This window comes from Phalangium opilio, unplaced genomic scaffold, assembly GCF_054372755.1.
Source record: "Phalangium opilio isolate 3A_F unplaced genomic scaffold, DU_Popi_V2 ptg000042l_1, whole genome shotgun sequence".
NCBI lineage: Eukaryota > Metazoa > Arthropoda > Arachnida > Opiliones > Phalangiidae > Phalangium > Phalangium opilio.
Window position 1 is genome coordinate 6,611,445 of NW_028324166.1, and position 22,284 is coordinate 6,633,728.

The 22,284-nt window shown below is 37.1% G+C and overlaps 3 protein-coding genes across 3 annotated transcripts; 2 read left to right on the forward strand and 1 right to left on the reverse strand.

The window, feature by feature from the left end:
• The first annotated feature begins 91 nt into the window (after positions 1-91).
• On the forward strand, positions 92-9,590 carry LOC149678728 (ATP-binding cassette sub-family C member 1-like). The gene is made up of 12 exons (XM_089836668.1): positions 92-727; positions 1,287-1,433; positions 2,283-2,373; positions 2,717-3,087; positions 4,068-4,235; positions 4,509-4,681; positions 5,310-5,415; positions 5,524-6,048; positions 6,440-6,639; positions 6,989-7,115; positions 8,213-8,982; positions 9,052-9,590. The coding sequence occupies exons 1-12, from the start codon at positions 560-562 to the stop codon at positions 9,161-9,163; spliced, it is 2,958 nt and encodes a 985-aa protein (XP_089692794.1). The 5' UTR covers positions 92-559; the 3' UTR covers positions 9,164-9,590.
• Positions 9,591-10,562: 972 nt separating this feature from the next.
• Positions 10,563-13,634, forward strand: LOC149678729 (NPC intracellular cholesterol transporter 2-like). The gene is made up of 4 exons (XM_089836667.1): positions 10,563-10,666; positions 11,983-12,081; positions 12,154-12,338; positions 13,530-13,634. The coding sequence occupies exons 1-4, from the start codon at positions 10,582-10,584 to the stop codon at positions 13,608-13,610; spliced, it is 450 nt and encodes a 149-aa protein (XP_089692793.1). The 5' UTR covers positions 10,563-10,581; the 3' UTR covers positions 13,611-13,634.
• Positions 13,507-20,502, reverse strand: LOC149678730 (mite group 2 allergen Tyr p 2-like). The gene is made up of 4 exons (XM_089836666.1): positions 18,115-20,502; positions 16,990-17,091; positions 16,735-16,919; positions 13,507-14,872 (listed from the first exon to the last, which is right to left on the reverse strand). Exons 1-4 carry the CDS (start codon positions 18,197-18,199, stop codon positions 14,786-14,788), a joined length of 459 nt encoding a protein of 152 aa, XP_089692792.1. The 5' UTR covers positions 18,200-20,502; the 3' UTR covers positions 13,507-14,785.
• Positions 20,503-22,284: the final 1,782 nt, after the last annotated feature.

Below are 22,284 nucleotides of genomic sequence, written 5' to 3' on the forward strand. Positions count from 1 at the left end.
AGCCCCTATTTCTAAACAGCAGTTTTTAACAATGACGCTGTTTTTTGGAATCGCGGTTGCTGTTTTTAGAACTGCTCTTCCGGGAACTGCTGATACGAGGTACACTAAACCCAGCCTACACCATAATAAACAACTATTGTTTTTTGAATTCCTGTTTTTCTGCTCTTCAGAGAACTTCTGTAACGGTAAGCCGCGTTCAAGAGAACCTCTGTATCGGTAACTGGTGTAACGGGCAAACTGCCACTTTGGGAAACCACTATTTAGGGAACCACTGTTATGAGGTCCGCTATTTTGGAATCCGCTCATACGGGCACCGCTATTGTGACGGTTTCCCGTATATAATCGGGAAAAGCAGATTGTGTTCCACAAGGTTTCTTAATTTTACCTATGTTCTTGGAACTCGCGTGTTATGCTACGACAGTTCGCCTAATGTGCTTTAGTGGGGCAAATAATAATTTTTTCTTCAATTTCACCAAAGGACGGTGTCTCAGTGAATGGATTCTTTAACTATCTTGTTTATTAGATTGAACTGATGAAGCTGAAGGACAACAGAATGAAAATGATGAGCGAAATCTTGAACGGAATCCGGGTCCTGAAGTTGTACGCCTGGGAGAGATCATTCCATAGTATCGTTCTTGAAATCAGGAAGAAAGAAACAGCACTCATGAAGAAACAATGCTTCTTCCAAGGAATAAATATGTTTATAACTGCTATTATACCGGTTTTGGTACGAACGTAAGAAATTCACAAGAAATGCATGTCCAAAGAGATGTAGAGATTTCAGCTCCGTATCATTTTATTCTTCAAATGTTCTCACTCAACTCAAAAAGCTAGATGACCCTGAAATTTTAACGCTCAATAGGACATTTTAAAATTTATTGGACAATGTCCAGTGTCCTGTGCTTATTTCCGGCCCTGAGGGTGTGTATTGTTTACCTTTCGATAAAGACCAATATAATGCAGCAATAGCGCCATCACGTGATCGCGAAACGACGTTGACGAATAAAACGCCAAGTTGCGAAGAGCGGCACAGTTTTTAAAAAATCCGCAATGGAGCTTCAAATTTTTCCATTTCCAATTTGGTTTTAAATTTATAATTGTCAAAAATTAATTAAAAACACAAACCTCTAGCAAATTTTAGACCCCATATCTTGGCCTTTGATTTAAGATTAGCATACAAAAGTGGTGGTCCTTTCCTATCAACTATTAATCTTGACCGCTCTCACACTCTTTTTTACGTCCATATTGATTTTAAGTTACTAAAGATAATGTTTCTAAATCTTCAGATTACATCACCGTGTTTCGCCATTTACGTTTTAATTGACGACGATAACGTTCTTACCTCGAGGAAAGCTTTCGTTTCCTTTCAGTTGGTACGATTATTAGCTGCGTCAATGTGTTCGTTTCCGGATTTAATAAATACCCTAGTTTTGGTAAGAACCGTGTCAGGGAGGGTCAAAAATAAATCTACTATTTGCTTCTTCTACAAAATATGTTAACTGGTTTCCGTTAATCAAAGATTCAGAAGTTTCAGGATCATTGAAATATTGAAACTATTTGGCGTGTTTTGGAACATTTTGTTTTTAATAAATATTTCGGTTTCCCACTTTTGTATGTGGTTGCCACATTATTGCAATAGCAGTCCATACAAGTTGAGCTCTCATCCAATCACAGATAGTTTTAGCTACGTCATACGAAAAAAATGAAAAAATATTTACCCATGTTTAACTACTGACCGTACAGTTCTTGTTCATTTCATCGGCTAAAAATGAGTGAGCCATATTTTTGGGAATTTCATGTGTTTTACAAAAGATCGCAGTGAACAACTTCTATTTAAAAAAACCAACAAAAAATATCAGATTTAAAACTTTATGACAACTCTATCACGAAGGAAATGCAATGAACAACTCTATCACGAAGGAAATGCAATGAACAACTCTATCACGAAGGAAATGCAATGAACAACTTCTATTTAAAAAACCAACAAAAAATATAAAATTTCAAACTTTATGATTTTTAAACGATTTTAATTTGACTCGGTATTGGTACATACCACAAATCAGGGAACGATATTACAGCTTTAGCCAAATATTTTTGAAATTATAGTTGCCGTTAAAAAATCGGCAACTATAATTTCATGTTTTCAAGCATTTAGCACAAAACATTTTCGCAACAAAGAGGTATTGTTTTTAGAAAAATAATCATACATGATTGTGACATTGATCTTACCTTTAGTTAAAACATGTCAAATTGCAACAAATTCACTGAGTAATTATTTACAGACCCACGTCTCGGTAAGGAGAATTGCAAACCTTTTGAGTCGTGTGGAAACCAAGCATTACGTGAAAGAGATGGCTAGTGACGCCCAATATGGTATGTCAATTAATAATGGACTTGTAAAATCGACATGGGTTGCCTATTTTTTCCTGCATCTTTTTCCACACAAGTAGATGAATTTAATCTCAATATAACTGGTGGTTAAAAGGTAGAAGCGCGAACTGCAGCGCAGAGAAAGATACAATTGAAGAACGTAACCCCCCAATCCGGGGCATTGGCATGTTCATTCCTTTGGAAGCTTTAGAACAACACTCAATTTTAGAAACAAACCCCGCAAAGAATTAACTATTTCCAGTAAACATCTTATTTGAAAAAGAAGCCAGTCAACATGTCGTTTTTAAATTTTTGACCAAACAATTTATTTCTTTGAAATTTTCAGCAATTGAGATCCAGAAGGGGACGTTTCATTGGAGCCTGGAAGACGGAGCATCGGCTTCTCTTCGAGACATCAATTTGAAAGTGTCCCGCGGTACGTTGGTGGCCGTGGTGGGTCCGGTGGGTTCTGGCAAGTCTTCTCTCTTGTCCGCTCTGGTGTCCGAGATGCAGAAGGTGGAAGGGGAGGTGAGAGTGGCCGGGAGAGTGGGATACGTCACTCAACAACCCTGGATACAGAACACCTCACTCAGAGAGAACATACTCTTCGTGGACGGCATGGACCAGGAGAGATACGACAGCATCATACGCGCATGCGCCCTACAACCGGACCTCAACCAGCTACCCGCTGGTGACGAAACAGAGATCGGAGAAAGAGTACGTATAGATAATCTTGTTCTTTAAGTGTCCATCATTGGGTCTTTGGTTAAACTATGTCCTGCCCCTTCCTTTAGCGTAGGGTATCTTTTTCATTCCAAACGCTACTTATATTTTCAAGTTTTGGAAAGAAAAGGGAACAACAAGACTATGGTTTTTTAAGCGATCTTGTTCTTGTGTAAAATATTATGCGCGAGATATTTTTTATCATCTCACGAAGGTAGTGTCTCATATACTTTTATGACAGGTTAGACGAACAAAATTATCATTTCCGTCAAAGTGACGTCAGGGTAAAAATGAAGATTTGATTGTAAAAAGAGTGGCATATGGCTTTGACATATTTCTGCAATGTCTGTCTATTTATGCAGGGAGGAGTAAAGAAGCAGAACTGTACGCGTTTTTTAGAATAACAACCGTTAATGACAACTCCCATAACTTATAATGCGGCATCAAATTTTCCGAAAAAACTCCCACTAAGACCTGAATATATAGAAAAAGTAACGCAAGACACAATAAGGTACCATATTACCCCCTACAACCCCCTTTTCTCTGACTGCGGGAATATAGGCCTGCGGTGTAAAATACTGGTTCACCCCACAACATGTCTCCTTTACTACTTCTTAATGAGTTATGGCACTGCCATTTAATGATGGTGGGGTTTTAAAATATATAAAGGTCTTTGTTCTTCGTGGCTTCTTAAAGACGTTTCGAAAAAAGATCAAACGCGCGTGATTCAATGGAAGTGACGCCATAGTAGTTGTTTCTATCAACAAGATGTCGCACTTTCGCGCCCTTAACTAAGAACAGTGGATGTTACCCAACACATGCCCAATGAACGTCTTCCATATAATGTGTGTTTCACGGGAAGTTGAAAAACATAATGCGCTGTACTTGAAAAATCTGGCGTTGCGACGTTTTTTTCATAGTTACGTAGACTGCTTTCGATAGTAATATGTTTGTTTACTAACTTTACACCATAGGGCATCAACTTGAGTGGTGGTCAGAAGCAAAGGGTCAACGTGGCCAGGGCAATTTATCGCAATGACGATATTTATCTCTTTGATGACCCGTTGGGAGCGGTTGACTCGCACGTTGCCAAACACCTCTTCAATGAAGTCATCGGACCCAAGGGATTACTTCGAAAGAAAGTAAATTACGCTACTCTTAAATTTTCTTTGAAAGCGCTGAGCAACCATAAGTGAGTGGTCGACATGTGAATTCGTTTAAATCCCGGTAGTTGTTAAATATGTCGACACGAAAAAGTAATCGGTTTCTTTACTTTGAATTCAGTTTCAACTGTCATAATTATCTAATCCGAGTAGATTTTTATTAAACTCGTGCAAAGTCAATAATAGCGACTAAAAGATTGATCGATATATATTTTTGCTGTAAAAGACTGACTACAGTTCAATCCTTTACAGACAAGAGTTTTGGTGACGCACAACGTGAGCTTCATCCGAGAAGTGGACGAGATCTTCTTCATGAACAACGGACGAATCATCGAGAGGGGAACCTATGACGAAATCATGAGTCGTCAAGATTATTTCAGGCAACACATGAGTGACAAGAGCGATGAGAATAAGGAAGAACCCTCGTGAGCAGATTTGGAGTTCTATCTAGTCTTTCTACCTTGAGCATATGTTGTAGAAAAGAGACAAAGCTTTAAATCATAGAAATTAGCCATGTGATTTACAAACAACCGCGAGTATTTCTTTGTGAACAACCGCCATGGAGGGTTTACTGTTTGTAGAGATATCCATTTTTCATTTAATTATTTCAAATTGAACCATGTATAATTAGAAGAGCGATAGAAGCTGGCTATCTACTGCACAATTTCTCTCTCCCCACGTCTCGATTAGCTCGAGCGACTGGCTGAGAGTAGTAATAGGTCGGGACTATAAAATTTCAAATTGGAGATGCGAGGTTACCGTTATCGTACTTTTTCGTAGATTTGTTCTATCAATGCTACGTAGCTCGATCACCAACAGGTAATGTTAGCCACTAACAAAAGACACACGCGGTTTACCGACAGGTTATGGAAGCGCCCATAGGAATACCTTTCGTAAATATTGTGTAGGACATGGGTTTTATTCTAAATTGGCTTTGCATTACACCCTAACTATGATCGGTTCATGAGAGCTAAAAACTGTTCCTTTTAAGATACCGACTCCGTGGTTGAACACATGCTAATTTATGAATTTTGGTTTATGGAACTTTTGTAGTACGTCAAATATCAAAGTTCAAAGATCTCATCTTCCATCCCAAGGAAAAATCTTGGTTGAAAATGAAGCAAAACTCACGACTAAAGAGACGCTCAAAGAAGGAAACGTATGTGCTCTTTAATATAAGAGAGTAGTTTCGACTTTTCTTTCCTTCTTGAGAACTAAAACTCTCTACACAAACTTCCCTCGTGATAATCTAATTGCGGATTTTCAGATATCCGTATCACAATACAAACAATATTTTAAAGCCTATGGTTTAACATGGTGTGTGATCAACGAATCAATAATCACCAGTGCTGCAATCCTAAATTTCGTGTCAGTGTACTGGCTGTCACTGTGGTGCGCGGATTCCAAGGAAGAATTTAAAGCGAACCCAGACTTAAAGGCAATCCGTATAGCGGTCTTAGTCGTTCTTGGTCTAGGCCAAGCCATTTTGTCATTTCTAAACGTAATTACCAACGTCTTTCGCTGTCTACGAGCGGCAAATTGTTTACATGAGAAAATGCTCGACAGCGTATCTCGATCTCCCATGTCCTTCTTCGACACGACTCCCGTTGGAAGGATACTCAATCGTTTCTCTCACGATATTGACGCCCTTGACCAGCAATTACCTGGAATGTTATGGCTAAGCAGTTGGGGATTGATATTTTTACTTGTTTATCCGTTAGGAATTGCAATCTACTTACCATTATTCATAATTCCCTGCTTTGTTGTTGTCGTTGGATACCTTTTACTTCAGGTAGGAACTAGATTTCCGACATAAGTAATTATTCATTATCAGTCTCAAAGTACGCGTAAACGCTAAGCCTCGGCAATAAAAGTTGTAATTTCCTCCTATGACGAAACATTGCGATATGTACTGGAAGATCAATGGAGGAGGTGCTAAACCTGGTGAAATGATTCACTGTGGTTTTTTCAGCGACGTGGTCACACAAAACGTGCCTTGGATTGAAAAGTCCTAGTCGAGACGTCTCACCCAGAACTCTCCCCGTGAAATTAAAAAAATCTAGCAAACAAATTGAAATATTTAACGGCTTAAAGTGTTTTGGCACGTCATAACCACGGAGTACTTGTGCCCACACTTGGGGGATTTACTTCTTAAAGTGTAAATTTTTAAATATCTCTTGCAGCGTTTCTTGATGTCGAGCAATCGTCAATTCAAGCGGATAACTAGCTTGAGAAATTCCTTTTTGTTTTCCCACGTTGGAGGATCTGTGGCTGGCAGCACTGTCATCAGGGCGTGTGACGCCGAAGAGAACTTCGAAGAACACTTCCTCAAACTGATCGACGAATGCACTGCCGCTAACTACATGATGAATATGGCGCAAAGGTAATTTTGTAATTTGCGTTAAAGCCATAATCGTCCTCGGAAAGTACAGATTATTAACGCTAGAAGGCGAGACTTTGGGGCATGTACGTTTTATTTGAAATATGTACATTAGTCACCATTGGCCATTTGAGTCACGTGGTACAACGACCTTACATAAGGGATGGAGAAATATAGCAGAAGCCTGGTTTCAATCGCGACTTTTCGATTTGGAGCGCCAGCTTTTAAAGCATCTACAGTTCTACACTACAATTTTACCTTTGGGTTGAGGATCGCTTTGTATGCAAAGCAAAGCTTGCATTCCTAGTCGCTACTCATTTCCAAAATTCAATAAAATGCAATTTCGTTCCAGATGGCTGACAGTACGCTACAATATCTTGGGCAATTGCTTGTTGTTTTGCACCGCGGTTTTCATCATTTTGAGCAAAGGGACTCCGTCAGCTGATTTTGTAGGATTGATCTTGGCTAATGCCGATCGGGTAAGCACTACTAATGAAGGCGAGGAGAGAAATCAGAAGTTCTCACAAGCTAAAATCTCTGCTGGTTTTTCGATTAACTCTTGATACTAGCGTGATAGTGAAACGTCGGTAAAGTGGGACGATACAAAATGGAACAATAGTTTCTGAATTAACAAAGAGTATTTCGAGATGGAATTGTATGGAGGGGTTTGAATGGGAGATTGATATAGCGAAGCGAAGGAAAATATCGCTGTAGCAAATTTATGTAATTTTAGGTTAGGGTCACCTTCGGTCCCCGTTCTTGTATGTTTTATCGTAAAGTATAGAGGTTAGTTTGGCCGCTACTCTGGTACGTTTTCAAGAAAACATTTAATTGTCATTTCATGACGTGCATTGACAAACTTTATTATTTGGAAAACGGCCTTTCCGAGTGACGATGACGTCACGGAGAGGTATTACAATGGACGTATCTGTGTGTCTGTCTGTTGTTACCGCGTTTGCAGTTGGCAAATCGGAGCAAATGTATATGCTTTATCGGGACCGCGTTAGCAGCTCACAGTTCACAGAAAGTAATATTTGCTTCTACTCCATAGGGTTAAGAGGTACGTGGGGATCGGCTACGGTTACGAAAAAAGTCTAGCATCCCAATAACAGGGCTTCCACCAAAGGTTCATGCGATTGCAGGTTTTCTTATAATTCGCTGTGAATCAATCGCTTTACATACCTAAATTTACAAATGTTATTAAAGAGGCATACGCTAGAAATTTTAGTAATAACTCTTCTTAAAACTATTTAACTAGAATTAAGGCAAATTAAAGACTATTAATATAATTAATGTCAATTATATTTATTTAATTTTTTAAGGAAAACATCTTAATTGCGTCTCGACTCGGAGAGGTTAATTTTGGTTTCCCAACTTGTTTTAATATATTCTTTTGTGATTTACATTCATGTCGTTATCGGGTTTTATCTATCAAAGCTATTATTTTCTTTAATATATTTGGCTAATATGAAATTACCCTGAGTTTTGAAAAGAAATTGTGCAGGCTTTTCAGACACGTGAAGCTCTTTATTATTTTCTGCAAATAAAGGGTTATTTTAATATATTTATCTCATAGCTTCTACAAGCGATCAAATGGTTTATCTCTGCCACTACGGGTTTGGAATCAAATGTCGTCTCCGTAGAAAGAGTTGACGAATTCTGTCGTTTGGAGTCCGAGGCCGAGTGGGAGAAACCAGAATGTCAACCGCCTACCGACTGGCCTCAACGAGGAAAAATTATATTCCACGACTACAGCACTAGATACAGAGTAGGATTGGATTTGGTCCTGAAGGACATAAATGTCAGGATCGAAGCTGGAGAGAAGGTGGGCGTCGTGGGGCGGACAGGGGCAGGAAAGTCATCACTGACGCTGGGGCTCTTCCGTCTCATCGAGGGAGTCCGCGGTCAGATCGTCATAGACGGGATGGAAGTGGAGGGACTGGGCTTGTCCGATTTGCGTTCGCGGTTGACAATCATCCCCCAAGAGCCCGTCCTCTTCTCTGGCACGCTCAGACTCAACTTGGATCCCTTTGGACAAAAAGACGACCAGCAACTGTGGGCCGCCCTCGAACACTCTCACCTGAAATCCTTTGTGGCGTCACTCGATCAGGGTTTGGATCACCCCGTGACCGAAGGAGGTAACAATCTGAGCGTCGGTCAGCGTCAGTTGGTCTGCTTGGCCCGTGCCTTGTTGAGGAACACCAAGATCCTGATATTGGACGAAGCCACGGCCTCGGTCGACATGGACACCGACGATCTCATTCAAGAGACCATCAAGAAGGAATTCGCGAACTCCACCATCATTACCATCGCGCACAGATTGAACACCATTCTAGACTACGACAAGTAAGTTTACAAACCTATTAAACCGGCTTAAAATGATCGGATAATTTGTTGTCATTTGACTTTTTATAGGGTGATGGTTCTCGATCAGGGCCGAATTACGGAGTTCGACTCTCCAACTGCACTCTTGAAGAATGAGCAATCAATGTTCTACGATTTAGCCAAAGATGCCAATATACTCTAGATCACTTTTATTTTTACCTTTGCACATCAATGTTTTATACATTACCCTATCATTCTATGTTATTATTAAACGCGCAATTTTCCGGTTAAATAAAGCAGTTCCTTTATAAACTAAAATTATAGTTTAACGTTGCAATATACTGTATACGAAATTAAAAATTCGAAATGCAACGGCAATTTGCTATCGAGTTGGGAACTCAGGACAGCAGCACGGCAAGCACAAGCAGGAAGGACTATTTCTTCCCAATCCGACGATAAATGGAAGGAACTCTTGGAAAAAATTGTGGCTCAATTGGCATGGTTTTATCACGCTAACTTGTCCATGCAAGCAATGGCCAACCCCCATTGAGAAACCAACCCCTTTATCTAAACCCGTCGTTGCCATGTCGAAATATTTTCAATGTGAATAAAATGTCTAATAATATAAATGTTGCTTATTAATTAGGAAATGTACAAGGTAAATTTATAAGAAAATTTATCTAGTTTTCTAAAAATTAAGATCCACGAAAGAAAGGGAATTTTTCAAGTGATAATCTTTTAATCCCATAAAATGATCAACTCGAAATAGTTACTATGTTATCTAAGAATACGTTGCTTAACATAGGGAAAGTTTTTTATCATGTCGGGTGATTCGAGAGCCTATTTCCCGTTTAAGCTTAGTTCCCACTTAGCTGAAACACTGCACAAAGGCTAGTTTTTACTGGCCTAAAAAGCAGGAAAATCAGCGGTGACCCGCAGTTTTTTCAGAGGTAGCTTGCCGCAAATTTTCGAGTATTCAAGGCCACAATCACCGTAATTGGTTTTATATTTTTCCTCTAATATTTAAGGAAAGTAAAGCGATGGCCAATAGAAATCGACGAATGTGTGACGTCATAGGCGTGGTTTTGGTCAGGTGTGCTTGGCCCGCGTGGGATTTTTTCGACATAATTTTCTAAGTGATTGCGTTTGGGCTGTTGAGTTGAATTTCCAAAAATATATTGTACCGAATAATTGGTTTGGTTTAGTCCTTATTTATGTGAAAAAAACTGAACTTTTTCATAATGAAAATTTTAGTGAAACGGTTTGCTGCCATTTTTCTGATGAATTTTCTGAAACATTATGGGCAATTTGTTTTACGGTTCCGCAAAACTTTGGTCCGTTGAACCAGCCTTAAATATCTATGAGGTAAAATGTAAGTTCCTTGATTAAAATTTTACCAAGGAAAAATCGAAGTTCTAGTTTGAAGTTGTTTTGGGCAAATTTTTGACGCAGTCAAGTGGGAACCTAGCTTTACTCAAAACATATTCTTAGATAATAATTTTCACTTGGGAATCTCTCTGTATGTTACTGTAATATTTGTAAGGTATAAATAAAGCTGCTGCTGTAAGCAACCACGATATTCTTTCATTCGTGGACGAACACGTTACCATAGTTTCCAAGATGATGAGTCGTGTTGCTTTACTCGCCGTTGTATGTCTGTTTGGTCTAGCTGCGGCTCAAAGGTCCATTTCCACCACTGGATGCGGTATGATATTTAAACTCATTTTAAATAGACCAAAAGTAAATGCCATAAATGTATAAGATATTGAAAAAAATTCCTTTGGTACTGGAAGCGTATGTCCAGGGCCGTCGAGAGAGTTTGCGGGAATTGGGGTAAATGACGAAATAGGGGGTTCCATAAAGACAACCCTACAGGTGGACCGAACCCCGGGAAAACTGACCGAATCGTCCCTCTCACTTAACAGCCCTGCATATGTTCAGGGGACAACTTATTTTTGTAGCTAAAGCTATAGGTTTAAGGCATAAAATGATATTTTGATCGCAGCACGCAGCTACGTGTAATTAGTTAATAACCATCCAAAGTTAGGTCTACCTTTCAAGGGCACAACCAGAGGTTTGCGAGCGCGGTAGCTTTCCAAGAAGTAAAAGGAAGTTTGTGGGTGTTGGCATAGAGCGTCTGCAAACCTCTGGTGGCGACCCTTAGGCCTAGTGTGGTAATCATATACTGCTGCCATATGTTACCCTTCGTGGTTTTTCTCAGCGATCAAAATAAAACGTTATCGTCGAGCCATGAGATTTCTATTTTCAATACTATTCATCAGAGATATCAGGGAATAATGTAATTTTAGAAGCAGGATTAGTGAAGGGTTTGCCTTTACTTCAGTACGACTCATAACCCAGTAACCATAACATAACCCATAACAACACGTAACGAAAATTTTAAATTATATTTTGACTCACTTAAACCACGTTTTGATGACGTTACTGACGGTTCGGGCGAAAAATACGTGCTACCTGGAATGTATTGAGGTGGGTTGGAATGGCTAAAGGGGCTCCCGGTGTTTCCTTGATGGTGGAAACATATGGCGAAGCCTTATTTTTTTGAATAGTGTATCTCCTCCCCCATCATCTGCTTAGCCATCTCCTGAAGGCGGTAAATGTCTAGTCGTTTCAAACTAGGGACCGATCGGATAGAGGGTGGAGTTAGCAGAAGAAGTTTCCTTTTTTTGGCTGACAATGAAAATATTTAAGCGGGAAATAATCGTATTTCGTCAGTCTATGACGTCGCTTACGTAAAATAAGCCACGCCAGATGTATCCAAGATCATTTCACGCCTATTATGATTCGACCTTAGCAATTCCAACTCCCCTCCATTCATTCCTGGTGGTACCTTTTTACCTCTGTCGCTATGACCCGCCTCTTATTTCATACCCCCCGTCCCTGGGAAGGGGGTCGTGGACTTTGATACGCACCCAATATACCCTGTTCTCTATTTCTGCTTCTAAAATTACATGAATACCTGGAGATATTATGCAACTAACTGAATACCATTGATTTTAGGTGGTGAAGTGACAGATGTCCGTGTAAATCCATGTGCTTCCGAACCTTGCAAGTTCAAGAAAGGAGACACAACTGAGATTGAGATTGACTTTACGCCCGGTAGGTTTCCGTTACGAGATCTTATCCAGTTTGGCTGTTTGAGCTTTTGTAACAACATTAAACTTCTCGCAGCCCAGGATTCAGATAGTGCTAGTCTATCTGTTAGCGCTCGAGTTTTTGGCCTTGACGCAGATTTCCCTGGTATGGAAGGTGGCGCCGATGGTTGCAGCTCTGAGTTGGGTCTTTCTTGCCCCATTAGAAAGGGAGTGACTCAAACCTTGAAAATGAAACTCGCAGTTCCTTCTTTTGCCCCCTCGGTAAGCTTGAAAACGTTTCGAATAATTTAGTGCCTTAACTAATTGAAGCCAATAATATTTGGTTTTACCATAAGTTCATGAGATACGTTCCATAAGTTGGTTCTGGTTACTGAGAGAAAGTAGATGAAACGTCATAGATTTTAGTGAGGCACTGTCAAGGCTTGGTACAGACTAAGTAGGAAGATGAACTGCAAAACCGAGTGTAGTCAATTCTCACTTGTCGTTCTGGAACTAGCTCTCAGGAAGTCTCTAGCATTGCGAAGTATAAGAAGTGTCATGCTTATGGAACATAGCTTATAAACTTATGGTTTTACTGGATCCAAAACTGAACTGAGGTTCTAAAAATTTCATCAGAAACAGTATTAGTTTATTCCAAAGCTGTTGTTGTTAAAATTGGAAATTCTACATCTTTAGTTGAACATTGGGAGGTAGGGTAAACCACTTGATTATAGAAGCCATTCGCCTCAAATAGGACGTTACTAGAATCAGGAATAGATGTCACAAATATCTAACACAGACATATATTTAACGATTTCAATAAAGTTGGCTCAAAGTGTGCCAATAGTAGTGATGTGACATTACCGTAAATTTTGAAAACGATATTTTACCAGGCAAAATACCGATCCAAATTTTGGAAAAATTAATTTTTTCAATCGTAAAAAGTCTATTTAACCACGTTGAATTGCGAGAACTTTATACCTAGTCTAATTGCTTTAAATTAAACAGCGCAAACTAATGAGAAATTGTGGAAAAACTGAAATCCGAAGTAAAATAGGATAAGTTTTATAGTCTCTGGCAGTTTAGAACAATTAGTTTTACTCAAAATGGTTTTAACCCTGAGCGCCAATAATTTGGAAATTGTTTGGGAATTTTCCGGTAAATAAACCTTGTTAAATTACGGTATGATATAACTCGATAATTTACGGCAGTATTTATTAAATTACTGGTAAGTTACGGTCGGTAAATTACCAAGTCACATTTCTAGCCAATTGTATCAAATTCTTGTAAAATATTAGCGAAGCACAGGTAAAAATCTGACCATTTTCTACTCAATACTTTGAGACCACATCTTTTCAAATAAGACATAATAGTCAAATCTTTTAATAAACAATAAGTTTTATTTGTTTACAAACATACTTAGTTTGTTGGTTCCCTTTGAACTCTTCATAAATGGTCATAAAAATATTTCAGATTAAAACCACCGCCACTTTCAAGCTTGATGGTGCATCTGGAAACTTATTTTGTTTTAAAGCCCCGGTGACAGTTGGCTAATTTATCGAAACTGTAAAATCATTATCAGTTTTTACAATAAAGAGTTTTGTTACTTTCACATTATACTTCTTTTAATTTTCCAAAAAAATACACATTTTACAGGGCCCCCAGATGTCCTGTAATTCCTATAAAATCCTATATTTTTAAAACTGTCCTATAAAATCCTATAATTTTGACTAAAATCGCCAAAAATCCTATAATTTTGATTAAAATCGCCAAATCCTATAAATTTGGAATTTGGGCGAATTTTAAGCAACCCTTCGGTTAAACCCGGACTCGGGTCTAAAAAATATCTTAAAATGAGGATGATTTCCCTAGTATTGTAGCTTAAGTAGTTCAAATAGCTCGGTATATCACCGTATCTCTAGTAGATCCAGAGTTATGAGCCTCGAAAATTGGGAAGAGGGAATGTTTTTGAACTGTTTGCTTAATTACTCGGGGAATATTTGTCGTAGACCAACGATTTTAGTATGGTTAGATGGAAGTAAATTGGACTATAACATACTCAAAGGAAATCCCCGTATCTCTAGTAGAATCAGAGTTATGAACATCCAAAGTTTAGTGTAAAGCTATTCCTATGGAGGGGGTATGTTTATTTACTTTTTTCTTAATTACTCGGCCCATGTTTGCAGTACTATTTCTTTAAAAAAAAATTGAAATTAATATTTTAGTGTCCTATAAAATCCTATATTTTCATGAAAATATTCCTATAATTCCTATAAATATTTTCGAAATTTGGCAGGGGGCCCTGCATTTTAGTATATTGCAATTGAAAAGACAATATAACACGAGGCCATAAGGGAAAGGTTTTGTTAACAAAAATTATATCTTAAAATAACGGCCTATTTCTAAACATAAAAGGAAAAATATATAAGTGGATTAGTGGCGTCTGCTTAATCGAACCTCTAACACCTACTGATTGGTTGAATTCTCACAGGTGGAGAGAGGTAAGGGTAAGGTAGGGGCAAGTGGTTCGATTTAGCAGACCCCACTAAACCAATGGCGGCACAGTTTAGTCCTCGTTTTGAAGACAAATTAAATGCTAATTATTTTGTAATAAGAGATCATTAATTTTTTTTTTTAGTTTTATATTTAGATAAAGGCCTTTCGTTTTTAAGGAATAATGTGTAGAAACGGGAACTTTTCCTATAGGCCTAATGATAAAGTGAATTATCTCATGAGATTGGTGCACGTGCAGTGAAACAAAAGTATTCGTGTTTCTTCTTTTTATCGGTGAGATAAAATTGTGACGTAACTGTTATCTGCAAAAAAATATTTCATTGAAAACTATATTAGTTGTTTGGTATTTTTGAAAAATATTCCTTGTTTGTATGTTCTGCGTGAAAAGTCACAACTCGTAACCAAATATGATCAAACTTAGAGATGAGAAATTAGTGTAGTTTTAAAAAACGGTAATTTAACGGGTAAATTACTCATCAAAATTTGGGAAAAGAAAAATTAACGTTATTTTAATTAATATTTTCACTTGCTTATAGTCCATTAAATTTACACAACGTTTAATTATAAGAACTTTATACCTAGCTTGACTGCTTTACACGGTTTTGCTACCAAGACGCCAGCTGTGGCCTATCTGATCTTATCTCTAACTTAGGATGTATTAAAAGGCAAAATTTCTAGTGCACCTTTGTAAGTGGTGGCTGGCGCCTGGAAAGTCATTTTGTAAATATAGAAATAATATATCATTTAAATATAAAATCAGCTTTTAAGCCATTTGACACAAATAAAAGAAACACTAGCATGGGTCTCTGGTCTACCTCTTGGCCCGGCTGGTAAGTAAACACTACATTGAGTAACATTATGAGGATTTTAAATCAAACAAGTTGGGAAGCTAAAATAAACCTCTCCGAGTCGCGTCGCAATTAAGACGTTTTCCTTAAATAATTAAATATGTGTATAATTGATATTAATTATTTTTAATCATCATTAATTTACCTTAATTTTAGTTAAGTCGTTTTAAGAAACTTTATTCCTACAATCATTTTAATCATAGATATTGTTGACGTTTGAATTCAAGCGTATGCCTCTAACAATTTTTGGTAATTTAGGGTATATAAAGACATTGATTCAGACAAATGGATAAGAAAGTCGCAATTGCGTGAACCTTTGGTGGAAGCCCTGCCATTGGGAGGCTAGGCGTTTCTTGTAACCCTAGCCGATCGACGCAGTAGATGCCAAAAATTGCTTTCTGCGAATACGTTTGCTCCGATTTGCCAACTCCAAACGCTGCGACAGAGAGACATGTCATCGTCACTCGGAGAGGCAATAAATGTTCCACGAAATTTTTTTTGGTAAGTAATTTTTATCATCACCTTTTTGTGATCGGTAAATTAAGTTTAATCTGTAAACGTTCCTAAAAACAGACCTTAAAAGTTAAAAACTATTCAAGTAACTTCCCAAAAAACGTATTCTTGTAAAAATAGCCTATTCATTTAAACCTTTTTAATAGACGAAGTCATATTATTTTGTTTACCTTTTGAAGCGACAATTTTTAACGCGTTATTCAGTCTAAGAAGTTAGGGATTCTTCTGTGAATAAACCTAATGGATTAAATCTAGTTGCAACTCGAAACATTGAAATTTAATATACGTTGTTATATTTCTATTAACTAAAGTAGATTTCCGATTCTAAGTTGCTAGTTTTAAGTTGCAGCGTATCGAACGAACATTATTAAACTATTACTTATTGACATTGGGACGATTTCAATCGTGTTTGAAAGTAATTAAGTGTGTAAACTTTTGAGCAAACAGAGGAAAGAGAACCATGAACCACTGCCGCGTGAAAGAGCAGTAAATCCCAAGCTCCCTAATTTTAACGTTATGGGGAGCAACAGCCTACCATGTGTAACGCCGTTTTACGATGTTGCCGTTACAGAGTTAATCAATAGAGAGTTTAAGCATCCCCTAAACGCGTACGTGTAGCTACCTTCCACAGTGCATTAGACCAATGCATTGTCAAAGGTGGCTACACGTACGCGTATAGGGGATGCTTAAACTCTCTATTATGTTAAAATGTTACGAGTTTAAAAATAATGTTCGTGACTGTTCATGACTAAAACACATACAATGTAACATTTTTCTAGTATAGATAAATTTAGAATGCTTGCCTTCGGTGCATAGCTTGGTACTTTGAGTGGTATTTGCATTTCATATTTTTCGTTCTTTTTAAGTGGACAGTCGAGATTTGTCTCTTTTGCGCATGCGTCTAGCCCATTATCAAGACCCGGAAATGATAGATTCATTCCATAGAATATACCATATACAGAGGTTATAAGCTCAGTCGCGTCTTTGTCTACATCGGAAAGTAAGGCTCAGTAACATTTGTATTTCAGTAAGCGTAGCTTTCAAATAGTTTACTTAACTGGAAGTGAATTCGACTGTGATAGTTGTATTTTCACCTCGTTTAAAACTGCACGGTAACTTCTTGCAAGGTGTAACTGCAACCGTATTTACTTCTCCGTGACCTTCAAAAATGTTTAAAAAAAAATTATACTTTCAATGTTAGAAAAATTAATTATTAAATATATCTATTGATATTATCTTCAATTATTAGCCTTCAATTTAAACAGTGGTTTGGGGTATTTTGTCGTAAACAAATTTTGGGGGAATTTGTCCTGAGGCTTGGGGTATTTTTTCCTCGATATCCCCAATGGGGAATTTGTCCTGAGTCTTGGGGTATTTTTTCCTCGATATCCCCCAATCGGGAATTTGTCCTGAGTCTTGGGGTATTTTTTCCTCGATATCCCCAATGGGGAATTTGTCCTGAGTCTTGGGGTATTTTTTCCTCGATATCCCCCAATCGGGAATTTGTCCTGAGTCTTGGGGTATTTTTTCCTCGATATCCCCCAATCGGGAATTTGTCCTGAGTCTTGGGGTATTTTTTCCTCGATATCCCCCAATCGGGAATTTGTCTTGAGGCTTGGGGTATTTTTTCCCAGATATCCCCCAATCGGGAATTTGCCCTGAGGTGTGGGGTATTTTTTCCCAGATATCCCCCAATCGGGAATTTGTCCTGAGGCTTGGGGTATTTTTTCCTCGATATCCCCCAATGGCGAATTTGTCCTGAGGCTAGGGGTATTTTTTCCTCGATATCCCCCAATGGCGAATTTGTCCTGAGGCTAGGGGTATTTTTTCCTCGATATCCCCCAATGGCGAATTTGTCCTGAGGCTAGGGGTATTTTGTCCTCGATATCCCCCAATGGGGAATTTGTCCTGAGGCTTGGGGTATTTTCTCCTCGATATCCCCCAATGGGGAATTTGCCCTGAGGCTTAGGGTATTTTGTCCTCGATATCTCCCAATGGGTATTTGTCCCTTTTGAAAGGCGATTATGTCCTTTTTGGCTCTGGAGAAATTATAACCGGGGGTAATATGTCCAGACGGGATTAAAATGTCCTACATTCGTGGTACTTGATAAGATTGCAACTTCTACAAGCATCAAAGGGGCATAGTAATTTCCAGTAACTGTTACTGATAAAAGATACTTTACCACAGTCTTCAAATTTGACCTTCATCTGAGCCGAAACAATAACCGCACCAGTGCAGATCACAATTACCACTATAACTCGTAACATGATTATAATATGATGATAAAATAAGCATTCTTGGGTCAGTTAAATTAATGTATGCGGGTTTATCTAATTAGGCACAAGAATTATGAATTTTTATGGGTCCAAAAGTTCTGCTTTCAAAGCAATATCTCGGGAATGATAAAATCAAAGTCTCTCCTGTATGTCGATCGTGCAAATACAAAATACACATGAAACTTCGATGGAAATAAAGATTAAAACTTAGCACTACACAGTACGTCTTTGAATCTTGAACTGCATGTTTTCGTTTTATCGGGGATAGATGTAATTTTAGAAGAAGGAATAGAGAACAGAGTGATCTGGGCGCGTGTCCCGGGCACCCTTCCCCGGGATGGGGGGTATGAAAGAAGTGGCGGGTCATAGCGACAGTGGTAAAAAGGAATTATGTATTTTTGGCCGTCCCCGCAAGCAACGTCATCAAAACGTAGTTTAAGTGAGCCAATAAGATAATTTAAATTTTTCGTTACGCGTTGAAGGGCTTTATACTGGCATATGAGTCCGACTGAAGTAAATACTAACCGTTCTCCATTCCTGCTTCTAAAATTACATCTATCCTTGGTTTTATTTTGTGAAAAAAAAAACTAATAAGTTTTTTGGGATTTCTTGAAATACCAACACAAGGCAAACTGCTAACGCAGAGCACTAGTGTAACAACGGACGCAGCACACAGACACACCCCGAGACGACTTCATTAACAACAAAATTAAAATATCTACATATTTTACAATTGGGTGGCAGCTAGACAAGGTCGTAAATAGCTCTCGCGAAGAAATTTACTTAAGATATTACTAGTATAATATAAAAAAGATACTTTACAATCGGAAAGATTACAATTGAATAAAATGTCTTAAGTTATTCTAGTACTTGCAGTAAAGCGTAGTCATTATCAAGAATAAATTATTTACACGATACTAATTATTCAATTTCTAAAAATTAAAGAAGATTTCCTTGAGCAAATACGATTTCCATCAAGGTCTCACTACTCAAATCCCGACTATCTGGGGTCCGTATACAGTTTCGATTTGATCGACAATTTAGAGTTTACGTGATCGCTTTTCAAAAAACTATGATGGAATTCAAAGCATTTGAAATATATTTTAAATATTCATGCTTAAAGGAATAGCGACCTGATTTAAAAATTATATCAAATCTAAAGAAAACCTTACTTTTTGAGAGTTTAAACTCTTCTGATTCCAAAAATATGCTTGATAAATATTTAAATATGAGGGAAAACACAGAAAAAAACACTTTGTAAACTTGAAATTTGGAGGCAAAAGCAAATTTGCGGAGAAGATTTTTGGCGGGTTTTTTTCCTTGCTACGTCACTCACGGCATCTCGCGGAAAAGACAAGCGCGAGCATCCGAGACTCCCGAGTCTACTAATGCCGCGCGAATCAGAATAAAATAGGCTTAACGCGGCGCTGAGACACTAACAGGCATCACGTGGGCGACATCTAAAGTGAGAATTTCTCCTTACTACATCATCAAACGAATCAAAATTTTAACTAGGCCTTTTCAAAACACAATACTTTGATTGCAATTTTATAAATTGCTACGAAACCAAATAAAAAAGTAGACATATTATAATAAACTAGATTTTTCAAGGATTTTTTCACATTTTAAGTTTGTGGATGACGAAAATTATGGCACTAACACTTTAAAAAAAATACCATTTGAAATAGTCGGCAAATAATCTATCAGTTAAATCTTCAGTGAAATTATCTTTGCAATACGACTTGAATAAATTGAAAGAGAACTAAAAATGGCTTCAATCGCGATCGACGTGAAATATTTTAATCACTAATTACTCCAGTTCGTGGGAAGTGAAGCTATTAAATATTTTACAAAAACGCTATTAGGAGTGTTAGGCACTGTACGTGCTAAAGCGGTTTATTGGCACGTATCGCCGCATCGTCAAACTCGACAAAAACATATAAATTATAAAATTTTAAGTTTCGATAAAAAAGAACAATCTTCGTACCACACCCTTCAGAAAAATACTCACTGTCTAATTACTAAAAAAATTAAACCTTACTTTTATAATAAGCCCAATACTCCTTTTTATAGATGTTCAAGATATACTTCAATTTCTATACTATACCAATTTAAATTCCATACTATCGCAGACTGTTAATTTAAACACTATATTAAGTTAGTTTCTATACTATCACAATTTAATTTCAATAGTATCGGTTTTTAATTTCTATACTATCACAATTAAATTACTATGTTACACAAATTTAATTCATATTTTATCCCAGATTTACTCATTTTTATTCAAATTTTACTCATGTTACTCTTATATTTAATACAGTTTTATTCATATATTTATCTTAGTTTTATTCTTAAATTTATCTCAATCTTACATTTTTATCTCGGTTTTGCTTATATATTTATCTCGGTTTTGACTCATATATTTATCTCGATTTTGACTCATACATTTATCTCGATTTTGACTCATATATTTATCTCGATTTTGACTCATATTTATCGGTTTTGACTCATATATTTATCTCGGTTTTGACTCATATATTTATCTCGGTTTTGACTCATATATTTATCTCGGTTTTGACTCATATATTTATCTCGATTTTGACTCATACATTTATCTCGATTTTGACTCATATATTTATCTCGGTTTTGACTCATATTTATCGGTTTTGACTCATATATTTATCTCGGTTTTGACTCATATATTTATGAAGTCTTATCTAAGAGAGCTACCGCTCTCCTAGAATCTCGGTTTTGACTCATATATTTATCTCGGTTTTGACTTATATATTTATCTCGGCTTTGACTCATATATTTATCTCGGTTTTGACTCATATATTTATCTCGGCTTTGACTCATATATTTATCTGGGTTTTGACTCATATATTTATCTCGGTTTTGACTCATATATTTATCTCGGTTTTGACTCATATATTTATGAAGTCTTATCTAAGAGAGCTACCGCTCTCCTAGAATCTCGGTTTTGACTCATATATTTATCTCGGCTTTGACTCATATATTTATCTCGGCTTTGACTCATATATTTATCTCGGTTTTGACTCATATATTTATATCGGTTTTGACTCATATATTTATCTCGGTTTTGACTCATATATTTATCTCGGTTTTGACTCATATGTTTATCTCGGTTTTGACTCATATATTTATCTCGGTTTTGACTCATATATTTATGAAGTCTTATCTAAGAGAGCTACCGCTCTCCTAGAATCTCGGTTATGACTCATATATTTATCTCGGCTTTGACTCATATATTTATCTCGGTTTTGACTCATATATTTATCTCGGCTTTGACTCATATATTTATATCGGTTTTGACTCATATATTTATCTCGGTTTTGACTCATATATTTATATCGGTTTTGACTCATATATTTATATCGGTTTTGACTCATATATTTATCTCGGTTTTGACTCATATATTTATATCGGTTTTGACTCATATATTTATCTCGGTTTTGACTCATATATTTATCTTGGTTTTGACTCATATATTTATCTCGGTATTGAGTTATATATTTATCTCGGTTTTGAGTCATATATTTATCTCCGTTTTGAGTCATATATTTATCTCGGTTTTGAGTCATATATTTATCTCGATTTTGACTCATATATTTATCTCGGTTTTGAGTCATATATTTATCTCGGTTTTGAGTCATATATTTATCTCGGTTTTGAGTCATATATTTATCTCGGTTTTGAGCCATATATTTATCTCGGTTTTGACTAATATATTTATCTCGGTTTTGACTCGTATATTTATCTCATTTTTGACTCGTATATTTATCTCGGTTTTGACTCGTATATTTATCTCGGTTTTGACTCGTATATTTATCTCGGTTTTGACTCGTATATTTATCTCGGTTTTGACTCGGATAATTTAATGATATAATATTACCTTAAGAGTTTAGATACAGTTATAAAACAATCAAAACGTTTTACACACTGAAAGTGAAGGCACCAACCGTACTAATTAAGTACCGAAAAAGCCCAGACACAGGACACGTCATAACCAAGGAAACCTTCATATAAAACCAATAAAAATCCATTACTTTGTTTTT